Genomic DNA, 12,800 nt, shown 5'->3' with positions numbered 1-12,800 from the left:
TTCTGCAACACTTTGCATCTACATTTTTTCTTCTCACCTGTACTCTAAGAATGACCATACTTGCTTTTTTATTGAAGTCACTGGGAATTTAATATTGAATTTTTTAACTATTTTAAGTGGTGATTTCTTTTGAAATGGTTTGTTTTAATGTGTGAGATGTGTTGAGATTTAGTTAATGGCGTTCAGAACAAAGAACTCTTCAGGGCTTCGCCAAGGCTTTTTTTGGCCTTGAAACATAGTTCTTAGGTTTTCATATAGCAGGTAAAAAAAAAGTCAATGCAACAAGTTTTTATTTATACTAACTGTTCAGCAGCCCTTAGCTGCTTCCAGTTCACCTCTCAGAACAATTTTTGATTTATCATACTATGAATCAGTATAATTTTTTATATTTTTTTTATATTTTTTATTTTATTTAATGTGGAACATGATTTTTATTCAAGAAAACTGTAAGAGTCTATTATCTACATCCTATTTTAGAAATTACAAGCTCAGTATTATTATATCCTGATTTCTCCTGTACTCCCTACCTGCCCTGGCTCCGTGCGGCTTCGGGCAGCAGCCGGCATGTTTGGCTCTTAAGTGCAGGGCTGGCCAGGGGGTCTCCGTGCACTGCCCCCACACCCTGAGCACCAACTCCGCAGCTCCCATTGGCCGGGAACTGCGGGCAATGGGAGCTGCGGGGGTGGGACCTACAGACGGGCAGTGGGCAGAGCCACCTGGCCGTGCCTCTGCCTAGGAGCTGGACGTGCTGGTTGCTTCCGGGAGCCACCCAAGGTAAGCGCCGCCTGGAGCCTACATCCCTCACCCTCTCCACACCCCAGCCCTGAACCCCCTCCCACACCCAAACTCCCTCCCAGAGCCCATGCTCCCTCTTGCTCCCCACATCCCTGCCGCAGGCTTAGCCTGGAGCCTCCTCCCACACTCTCAACTCCTTGGCCCCACCCACCCAGCCCAGAGCCCGCACCCCAACCCTCTGTCCCAGCCCAGTGAAAGTAAGTGAGGGAGAGCCAGCAATGAAGGAAGGGGGGATGGAGTGAGCGGGGGTGGGGCCTTGGAGAAGGGGTGGGGCCTCAGGGAGGGCAGGACAAGGGGTTTGGGGTTTGTGCAATTAGACAGTTGGCAACCTTAATTTCACAGTTTACTCACCACTCACAAACATTTGACTCCATTTTAGTTAGACTCAATTTTTAAAGACTGTCTTTTCTATAAATGGGATTTATTTTTGCAAACTAGCCAAACCCACCTGGAAAATCCTGTTATCATTTTTGGAGATACCTAAAATTGAATTGCTTATGTTTAAAAAAAAAAAAAAAAGATTAAGGCACTCGAGAGCCTTAAACTTTGATAACTTACTAGTTATTAAGGTTTGAAGCTACTAGCATGACTTTCAACTTTCTTGGTTTCAGCTTGTACTTTGACTTTTCAAAAATCACACTTTTATACACATGCCAAGAGGCACAATTAGTAAACACTGTGAATTGCCCAAAGGGGCTTATAGCTGCTTTAAGCAGGTGGGAGGCTCTAAAGTAATGAAATCTAGCACGATAGCGCTCATATTTACAGCTTTTTATAAATCTTAGTATTCTCACTGACAAGTCAGCCCTCTCCACACCATAAATGCATTTTAAATGACATGCATTCACTTTTTTTCCTCTTTAATAAACCACAACTCTTAGTGAGCCTCTTTCAGAATCAGAAGTGATTTGGACTCAGGTACGTCTACATGGGGGGAAAAACCCTGCAGCAGTGAGTCTCAGGGTATGTCTACACTATGAAATTAGGTTGATTTTATAGAAGTCGATTTTTAGAAATCGATTTTATACAGTTGATTGCGTATGTCCACACTAAGCGCATTAAGTCGGCCGAGTGCGTCCTCACTACTGTGGCTAGCATTGACTTACGGAGCAGTGACTGTGGGTAGCTATCCCACAGTTCCCACAGTCTCCGCCGCCCATTGGAATTCTGGGTTAAGCTCCCAATGCCTGATGGGGCAAAAACATTGTTGCAGGTGGTTTTGGGTACATGTCGTCAGTCTCCCCTCCCTCCGTGAAAGCAACGGCAGACAATTGTTTCGCACCGTTTTTCCGTGCAGACGCCATACCACAGCAAGCGTGCAGCCCGCTCAGCTCAGCTCACTGACACCGCCGCTGTTGTGTCCTGGGTGCTGCTGGCAGCAGACGGTGTAGTAGCTCTGCAAACCATCATCATAGACCGCTTCCACTGCAACTCTGCTCTGCTGCTGTTGCCTCAATAGCGAATTTCTACATGTTTTCTGTCATGGGCTCCCGGGTACGTGTGCTCTTCTTCAGGAAATGTGTGTGGTGCTAACCGTCGTCCTCCACCTCTTCCACTGCAACTCTGCTTTCCTGTAGACACCATACCATGGGAAGCATGGAGCCCACTCAGCTCACCGCTGCTGCTGTGAGCATTGTAAACACCTCACACATTATCCTGCAGTATGTGCAGAACCTGCAAAAGCAGGCAAGGAGGTGTTGACAGCGCGATCACAATAGTGATGAGGACATGGACACAGACTTCTCTGAAAGCACGGGCCCTGGCAATTTGGACATCATGGTGGTAATGGGGCAGGTTCATGCCATGGAACGCCGATTCTGGGCCCAGGAAACAAACACAGACTGGTGGGACCGCATAGTGTTGCAGATCTGGGATGATTCCCAGTGGCTGCAAAACTTTCGCATGCGTAAGGGCACTTTCATGGAACTTTGTGACTTGCTTTCACCCACCCTGAAGCGCAAGAATACCAAGATGAGAGCAGCCCTTACAGTTGAGAAGCAAGTGGCGATAGCCCTCTGGAAGCTTGCAACGCCAGACAGCTACCGGTCAGTCAGGAATCAATTTGGAGTGGGCAAATCTACTGTGGGGGCTGCTGTGATCCAAGTAGCTAACGCAATCACTGAGCTACTGCTATCCAGGGTAGTGACTCTGGGAAATGTGCAGGTCATAGTGGATGGCTTTGCTGTAATGGGGTTCCCTAACTGTGGTGGGGCAATAGACGGAACGCATATCCCTATCTTGGGACCGAACCACCTTGGCAGCCAGTATGTAAACCGCAAGGGGTACTTTTCAATGGTGCTGCAAGCACTGGTGGATCACAAGGGACGTTTCACTGACATCAATGTGGGATGGCCGGGAAAGGTGCATGATGCTCGCATCTTCAGGAACTCTGGTCTGTTTGAACAGCTGCAGGAAGGAACTTACTTCCCAGACCAGAAAATTACAGTTGGGGATGTTGAAATGCCTATAGTTATCCTTGGGGACCAAGCCTACCCCTTAATGCCATGGCTAATGAAGCCATACACAGGCACCCTGGACAGTAGTAAGGAGCAGTTTAACTATAGGCTGAGCAAGTGCAAAATGGTGGTAGAATGTGCATTTGGACATTTAAAAGCTCGCTGGCGCAGTTTACTGACTAGGTTAGACCGCAGCGAAACCAATATTCCCATTGTTATTGCTGCTTGCTGTGCGCTCCACAATATCTGTGAGAGGAAGGGGGAGATCATTATAGCGGGGTGGGAGGTTGAGGCAAATCACCTGGTGGCTGATTATGCGCAGCCAGACACCAGGGCGATTAGAAGAGCACAGCTGGGTGCCCTGCGCCTCAGTGAAGCTTTGAAAACCAATTTCATGACTGGCCATGCTACGGTGTGACAGTTCTCTTTGTTTCTCCTTGACGAAAACCCACCCCCTTGGTTGACTCTGCTTCCCTGTAAGCCAACCGACCTCCCCCCTTCAATCACCACTTTCAAAGGCAATAAAGTCATTTTTGTTTCAAAATCATGCATTCTTTATTAATTCATCACACAAATAGGGGGAAAACTCGCAAGGTAGCCCGGGAGGGGTGGGTGAGGAGGGAAGCACCGGGTGGGGTGGTGGATGAGGGGAGGAGGGAAGGACAAGGCCACACTACAGTTCAAAACTTATTGAATGCCAGCTTTCTGTTGCTTGGGCAATCCTCTGGGGTGGAGTGGGTGGGTGCCCGTAGCCTCTCACACACACACCCCCCCCCCGCGTTCTTGGGCATCTGGGTGAGGAGGAAATGGAACTTGGGGAGCAGGGCAGGTGGTTATACAGGGGTTGCAGCAGCGGTCTGTGTTCCTGCTGCCTTTCCTGCAGCTCCACCAGACGCCTGAGCATGTCAGTTTGCTCCCCCATTAGCCTCAGCATTGCATCCTGCCTCCTCTCAGTGTGCTCCTCCCTCCTCTCATCGTGTTCATTTAATGCTTTCCTGGACTCTGTCTTTGTTTGCCTACACGCATTCTGCTGAGCTCTTTCAGTGCGGGAGGACTGCCTGAGCTCTGAGAACATCTCGTCACGAATGCGGTTTTTTTTGCCTTCTTATCTGCGCTAGCCTCTGGGACGGAGATGATGGGGGAGCGTTGAAACATTTGCAGCTGCAGGAGGAAAAAAAAGGGAGAGTAGTATTTAAAAAGATACATTTTAGAGAACAAAGGGAAGACTATTTCACACTGAATCAAGCAATTCACATTACATAGCACATGTGCTTTTGCTACAAGGTCGCATTTTGCCTTTTATATTGAGTGCCTGGTGGTTTGGTGTGAGACATCACACACGCTTGGCTGGGCAACAGAATTCGGCGTGCAGGCAGCCATGGTAAGGCAAAGGATTTCGGCTTCTTCAACCTTTATACCATGTGGGAACGGTTTCAAACAGCAGCGCCCTTTCCCATAGCAAGCAAAGCCCGTTGGGTTGGCCATTTAAAAGGAGGGGCTGCGGTTTTAAGGTGAATGTTCAGCACAATCCAACCCCCCCACACCCAATTCTGTGGGTGATCGCTTCACCCCACCACCACCAGGTGGCTAGTATCAGGGAAGATCCCGGTCAGCCAAACGCGAACAGCTCAGCAGGAATGGGCCTCCCCCCACCGCATGGCTAACAGCAGGGATGATTTATTTTCAGCCAAAGGCAAACAGCCAAAGCCCAGGCCCACTCACTGCAAGGTTTTGTTCTGCAATGATTCCAGACTACTTGCTACTGGCTTGGCCTGGTAAATTAATCATTAAACACGCTTGCTTTTAAACCCTGTATTATATTTACAAAGGTACACTCACCAGAGGTTCCTTCTCTGACTTCATGGTCTGGGAGCCCGCCTTGGGAAGGTTGGGAGGGTATTGGCTCCAGGGTGATGAACAGTTCCTGGCTGCCGGGGAGAAGGGATTCTCCGCTTGCCTGCTGTGCGCTATCCTCAACCTCCTCCTCATCTTCCTCATCTTCAAACTCCTCATCCCTGTTGTGTGAGACTCCCCCCTTGTAGGTGTCCACGGACAGTGGTGGGGTAGTGGTAGGGGCCACCCCCAGAATTGCATGCAGCTCATCATAGAACCGGCATGTATGGGGCTCTGACCCAGAGTGACCGTTTGCATCCTTTGTTTTTTGGTAGGCTTGCCTCAGCTCCTTAACTTTCACGTGGCACTGCTGTGTGTCCCTGTTGTAGCCTCTGTCCATCATGCCCTTGGAGATTTTGGCAAATATATTGGCATTTTGTCTTTTGGAACGAAGTTCTGCCTGCATGGATTCTTCTCCCCATACAGCGATCAGATTCAGTACCTCCCGTTTGGTCCATGCTGGAGCTCTTTTGCAATTCTGGGACTCCATGGTCACCTGTGCTGATGAGCTCTGTATGGTCATCTGTGCTGATCAGCTCGCCACGCTGGCCAAACAGGAAATGAAATTCAAAAGTTCCCCGGGGCTTTTCCTGTCTACCTGGCCAGTGCATCTGAGTTGAGAGTGCTGTCCAGAGTGGTCACAATGGGATAGCTCCCGAAGGCCAATACCATCTAATTGCGTCCACACTACCCCAAATTCGACCCAGCAAGGTTGATTTTAGCTCTAAACCCCTCGCCAGGGAGGAGTACAGAAGTCGATTTTAAGAGCCCTTTAAATCGAGAAAACAGGCTTGGTTGTGTGGACGGGTGCAGGGTTAAATCGACCTAATGCTGCTAAATTCGACCTAAACTCGTAGTGTAGACCAGGGCTCAGAGACCAACTTGGGCTTGTGACCTGCACTATGGTGCTAAAAATAGCAGTGTAGATGTTCCCACTTGAGTTAGAACATGGACTCTGAAACCTGGTGAAAGGGTGGGTCTCAGAACCTGAACAGGAATGTCTACATTGCTATTTTTAGCACTGTAGTGCAAGCCCAAGTCTGTAGACCTTGTCTCTGAAGATATGTCTACAGTACATGCTTCCTTTGGGCACATGTAGTGTATACATGCACACAACCCTCCTAGCATGGGTATAAATAGAAGAGTAGCCGGTGAGGCACAGCTTAGGTAAGTAAAGAGATGCCTCAAATGTTGGGGTATGTACACAAGTACATACCCTATATGGCTCTCCTAACCCATGTCTCCCTGTCTACACTGCTATTTTTAGCAGTGTAGTGTCCCGCTTGCCTCCCTGCTCTTGGAGTCTTTCTCCACCACAGGAAAAGATTCCAGTAGGGGGAAAGGCTCTGGCAGGGGGGAGGCAGCGGGGAAAGGCTTGAGCAGCTCCCTGCTGCCAGAGCCCTTCCGCACCGCAGGGAAAGACTCCAGGAGAGGGGAAAGGCTCTGGCTGGGGGGTTCTCATGCTCCTCCCCCTGCCAGAGCTTTTCCTTGCTGCAGTGAGAGGCTCGTGGCAGCAAGGAGCTGCTGAAGCCTTTCCCTGATGCATCCTGGCTGCTGGAGTCTTTCACTGCGGCATGTAGCTACACATAGACTACACAGCACCAGCTTTGGTGTGTAGTGTACATGTAGCCTGAGACTCACTGCTGTGGGATTTTTTTTGTTTTTTTGCAGTGTAGTCATATCTTCTGACCTCAATCCTGCAAACACGTACATATGCTTCATTAAGCATGTGGGTAGTCTCACTGACTGCATTGGGTCAGGAAGTCAATAGAGCTTCTCACATGCTTAAAGTTAAGCATTTGTGTAACCATTTGCAGGATTGGTGCTTTAATTGGCAAAAATCATCCCTGAGGAGCTGTATATTCTAAACGGCACCAAGAACTGTTGGTTGCTTCTTTGTAGAGGTTTCTTACTTCTCTGGAAGAGGGAGGAAGTCTTTCTCAGGTCTTCCACATTTGCTTCCATTTCTCTCATTCATGAAAAGGAACCCTGAGCAAGTAAGGTGTCTTATATTGTCCAGACTCCCTAATTAATTTGAATTTGAAGATTCTTGCAGAAGGTTGGCTTGTAAACCAGAGGACAATCTCCTATGTCTTATATCAACCAACAGTAAAAATATTAAATTGGCACTTTTTATATACTTAACTTTATAGCACATAATGACATAGTTCTATGTTGAACTCAAATCTATATCAGCACTGGATTTTAATATTGTTATTAGGGAGATTTTTAAGATTGCCTAAAGGATTTTGGATCACAAGTCTTGACTTTGACTCACTTTGACTCATTGTTGCATAAAGCATGTAATGTTGGTTTAACTCTGTGAACACATCATTCTTCATATAAGATGGGTTCTCTTCTTTTAATTAAAAAAGTGCAAAATATCTATTACCTACAAAGTTGAAAGGGGTTTTAAAAGGACCAGAATCTAAAATACTAGCCTAATAGACCAAATTGCTAAAGTTCCTTTTGTAAAAGTTGAATAATAGTCCTAAACTTGCTGTATCTTCATGGAAAATTGGTCTAATGGTGATGTCTAAAGCCAAGCATTTTCAAAAGTGCCTATGGGATTGTTTCAATATGTTTACATGCTAGAGTTAAAATGATATGGTAGATGCTTTATGCAACAAAGCCTCAAAGTGAGTCTGACACTGTAAAATGGTATCGTTTTATAAAATCAATAACAATTTCCCCATATGTACTGTATGTCATGTATATAATAGAACTAGCAGAAAAACAGGTTTCTGAAACTTCAGCGTTTGATTTAGAGTGAAACCACTGGATTACGTTTACCATGTGTATTCTAATACTGCTAATAACAATATTGTGGAATTATCCTAGAAAAGTGATTTGAGTGTGCAGAGCTTTCAGGACTTGTGGAATCATTATTGGCCTCAAAATGTCAGAGTGATTTGTAATAATTCTTGATCCACCATCAGAAATCAAGAGAATCACCCATATGCTTCTTATTGAAAAGGTCTCTGTTAGTCATACATTCACCTAAAAATATCCTTAAGTCTATTGGTCAAATCTATAACAATCAAATTAATTTATTAGTAATTTACAATGCTGGTACTCAGAGATTTATAATACATTATTTGCAAAAAATCCTAATCTATTTGATGACCCTTAAATTATTAATGGGCACAACCCAATTCCCATTAAAGTCGACTATCATCTTTCCACTTAGTTTAATGGGAGTTGAATTGACCCTATATGCGTATCTGTAGGCTGGTGGCTGAAGGAGAAACTTACTTTGGAAGTGTGAAGCATCAAACCAGAAATAATCTGTGGATGTTTATTCAGCTGTATCTTCTGAGTTTAACCCACCTCTTAGTTTGTTGGCACTGCAAGTTTGAAACTCAATTTTAAGCAATAATGTAAGATGGAGTGAGAAATTCTGACTCTTACTGTCAAAGACAATCACTCTAGTTTAGACAGGTAGGAGTTAATACATTTGGAGAATATTTTTCTTTTAATAACACATAGACTTCCTGCCTCTGTGTGGATCTATTACTTTCTTTCGTCAGGTAATCTGTTTCAATTTTATTTACTGAGGTAAATTTAACATGAAAAAATGGTGCTGGTTTCCTTTGCATTTGCACTGAAAATATTTTGTGTGTATGGGTTGTTCCCCTTCAAATTTGATGGGATGCCTTTTTGTAAGGAACTTGCCCTTTTATGTTGAATAGCCAGTCTACAATCTCACTGCTCTTGAGAAGCTTCTATGATGGCACAGGCATCTTCAAGTCCACTTGGACTAAACGTTGCTATAAACCACAATGGAAAAACTGCTGTAAAGTATTCCCAGTAGCAATCTTGGAATTCCTTCAAGTATATTGAGATTTTGTTAGAAATTGAATTGCCAGTGTAATCCATCTTCCTTGTGAGAAAAGATTCAGATAAAGAGCTGGAGTCTAGCAGCATTAAGTATTAGAACATCCCTTTAAATCAATAAGCTACAAATCTGGCAGCGCATTTATGCAATGCCCTATGCTATACTAAAGTGGCTTTAGTGCTGAAACAGCATTACTAATAGTACATTCCCAACAGGGATAAACACTATAGTGATGCAATATCCTAAATTATACTAGTCCTTGCCTTGTTATATTCCACAAAAGCATTTATATGGTATTGACATACATAAGAAAGCAGTTTTTCTTTTCTGTTTTTCAGATGACTTTCCAAATGTAGTTATTGAAGGAGTTCTCCATGGGATATTTTATCCTCATCTACTGCCCAGGTAGAAGTGGTGCGTGGATAGAAGAAATTAAAGCAAGTCTTGTCAAGGAAATTTACATAACACAATTCTGTGATGTGATACCAATTCTAAGAGGCAAAAGTCACCACCTTAGTTTAATTTCATACGTTATAGCTTTTAAAATCAGTGGCACTACAGTTTGTGCTTTTAAAAAAAAAATAGATAAGCTGAAAACCTGTTTCCATATTTAAACTAATGTATATACATACTCTAATATTTAATACTAAAGGATGACAGTCATACACTGAATTACACTAATCTTTGAAAAGAATTAAAAGCTTTACTAATATTGCTTTTTTTTTTTTATTACAAATTACACTAATCCTTTTTTACATTAGTCCCAGTGCATTACCCATTGCTGGCAAGGAATGCATTGAAAGTGCTGGCACTGAAGACAGTAAGAGAGAGACTACAAAGTAATTTTAAAAAATGCAGTTGCTTAACTGGAAATTAAATGCAACTTAAAGTATTGTATTAGTATTCTAAAGGTAAATATTTCAAATCTAAACCTTAATGTTTAGGTAGAACAGTGTCAAGTTCTGTGTGAGAGGGAGTTTCCACCTTCTGCAATGTAGCTTTGTTTCAGGATGTTGGTTGTAGAAAACTCCTATGGCATTCTAACCACCTGACGTTTGGCATGACATTTATGGTAACAACCTCATTCAGTTGTTACTTCTAGTGTGTGTTTAATTTCCAAGCCAATTTACACTCTGTGTTTAATATCTTATATTTTGCGAACCACAGTTTACACCACCTTTTGGTGAGGTCAAGCAAGGATATAATTTACTACTAAAATAACTAAAAATTGATTATGTGTTCAGATGAACTTGAAATTTGTTATGTCCATTACTGGATATTGCACTGTAAAATAAACTACTAGAACATGCATACAGGAGCATATGAACTGTGAATGTATCATTTGTACTCATTTCTAGTCTAAAGGGTACATTTCAAAGCTTCTTACTACAGCTATTTCTCCCACAACTTCCCCCCGCCCCCAAACACTGGAAGAGTGAGAAAATGTTTAACCTCATTATTAGCAATTTTCAGCACCATCCCCTTGATATGTTAAGTTTATACAGAAATGTGTCTTGAACATCACATTATTCAGTTCTGCTGTATTGCTGCTTCATTAATATAATATATAAATAATTCATAGGGCTAACTGGAGTAAAGGACTTTTCAGCACAAGTCGTCATGGCAGAATTGGGCCCTAACATAGCAGTGTAGTCCTGAGGGAGCAATAGTGCCTCCTCCAAACATTAAACTGATTTTGAAGCTGTTTTGATGATTGATGAGACAGTGCAAGATTTGGGACTTAGATATGTGCAAAGCTGTCACTTTCTACCAGGCTTGAAAATATAATCTGAAATCAGGCTATTGGCTATTCATAAATACAAGTATAAGTCCTATGAAGCACCTTGTGCATCTCAAATTGAGAATTTACTCTTAACTGTGATCCAAACGATCTCTCCTGTGACGTGAATCACAGATATATAAAAGAATCATCAGTGGCTGTAGTACGTACTGAACTGTCAGTACTCCTCATGAGCACAGAACTTAGCAGCTTCTGATTTAGAGACAAAAGTATTACCTGCTATGCCATACTGATAATTTTGTATCTTGATTCATTCTTTCTGTTAAAGTAGATTTACAGCACAGCTTACAAGACATTTGTATCTTACGATTAAAACTAGGGCTGTCAATTCCCATTAACTGGAAACAAATGAATGCAATTAAAAAAAAATATTGTAATTAATGACAGTTTTAATCGCACTGTTAAACAATAATAGAATACCAATTTCAATTTATTATATTTTTGATGTTTTTCTACATTTTCAAGCACACCTCTACCTCGATATAACGCTGTCCTCGGGAGCCAAAAAATCTTACCGCGCTATAGGTGAAATCGCGTTATATTGAACTTGCTTTGATCCACTGGAATGCGCAGCCCTGCCCCCCCGGAGCACTGCTTTACCGCGTTATATCCGAATTCGTGTTATATCGAGGTAGAGGTGTATATTGATTTCAATTACAATACAGAATACAAAGTGTATAGTGCTCACTTTATATTTTTGATTTAAAGTATTTGCACTGTAAAAAACAAAAATAGTATTTTTCAATTCGCCTCATGCAAGTACTGTTGTGAAATCTCTTTATCATGAAAGTGCAACATACAAATGTAGATATTTTTTGTTACATAAATGCACTCAAAAACAAAACAATGTAAAACTTTAGAACCTACAAGTCCTCAGTCACTAAGCCAAACAAGCTTGTTTACATTTACAGGAGATAATGCTGCCCGCTTCTTATTTATAGTGTCACCTGAAAGTGAGAGAACAGGTGTTCACATGGCACTTTTGTAGCCGGCATTGCAAGGTATTTACATGCCAGATATGCTAAACATTCGTATGCCTTTTCATCCTTCGCCCACCATTCAAGAGGACGTGCTTCCATGCTGACGACACTCGTTAAAAAAATAAAGCATTATTTAAATTTGTGACTGAACTCCTTGGTTTTAACTGCATTCTGCCATATGTTTCATGTTATAGCAGTCTCGGAGAACAACCCAGCACATGTTGTTCGATTTAAGAACACTTTCTCTGCAGATTTGACAAAACATAAAGCAGGTACCAATATGAGATTTCTAAAGATAGCTACAGCAGTCGACCCAAGGTTTAAGAATCTGAAGTGCCTTCCAAAATCTGAGAGGGATGAGGTGTGGAACATGCTGTCAGAAGGCTTAAAAGAACAACACTCCGATGCGGAAACTACAGAATCCGAACCGCCAAAATAGATAATCAACCTTCTGTTGGTAGTATCTGTCTCAGATGATGAAAATAAACGTGCGTCAATCCACACTGCTTTGGATCATTATTGAGCAGAACCCGTCATCAGCATGGAAGCCTGTCCTCTGGAATGGTGATTGAAGCATGAAGGGGCATACAAATGTTTAGCATAGCTGGCACGTAAATACGTTGCGACGCTGGCTACAACAGTGCCATGTGAACGCCTGTTTTCACTTTTAGGTGACACTGTAATTAAGAAGCGGGCAGCATTATCTCCTGTAAATGTAAACAAGCTTGTTTGTCTTAGTGATTGGCTGAACAAGAAGTAGGACTCAGTGGACTTGCAGGCTCTAGGTTTTACATTGCACTCAAAAATAAAACAGTTATGTAAAAAAGAACTGTACATTTGTAAATTGCACTTTCACAAGAAAGAGATTGCAATAAAGTACTTGTGTGAGGTGAATTGAAAAATACTATGTCTTTTGTTTATCTTGTAAGTGAAAATATTTGTAACCAAAAATAAATATAAAGTGAGCACTGTACACTTTGTACACTTTGTATTCTGTGTTGTAATTGAAATCAATATATTTGAAAATGTGGAAAATA

At 42.7% G+C, this 12,800-nt stretch overlaps 1 protein-coding gene across 1 annotated transcript in view; it reads left to right on the top strand.

Moving 5' to 3' along the window:
* SNX24 (sorting nexin 24) overlaps positions 1-11,160 on the top strand; it is a 138,534-nt gene extending 127,374 nt beyond the window's left edge. The window contains exon 7 of the mRNA XM_026652422.2: positions 9,321-11,160. Coding sequence (XP_026508207.1) covers positions 9,321-9,391 — 71 coding nt within the window. The 3' untranslated portion in view covers positions 9,392-11,160. The remainder of the gene's footprint in view (positions 1-9,320) is intronic.
* The last annotated feature ends 1,640 nt before the right edge of the window (positions 11,161-12,800 follow it).

This window comes from Terrapene carolina, unplaced genomic scaffold (genome assembly GCF_002925995.2).
Source record: "Terrapene carolina triunguis isolate 2854851 unplaced genomic scaffold, T_m_triunguis-2.0 Scaffold113, whole genome shotgun sequence".
NCBI classification, from domain to species: Eukaryota; Metazoa; Chordata; order Testudines; family Emydidae; genus Terrapene; species Terrapene triunguis.
This window is presented reverse-complemented; position numbering and strand designations above follow the sequence as displayed.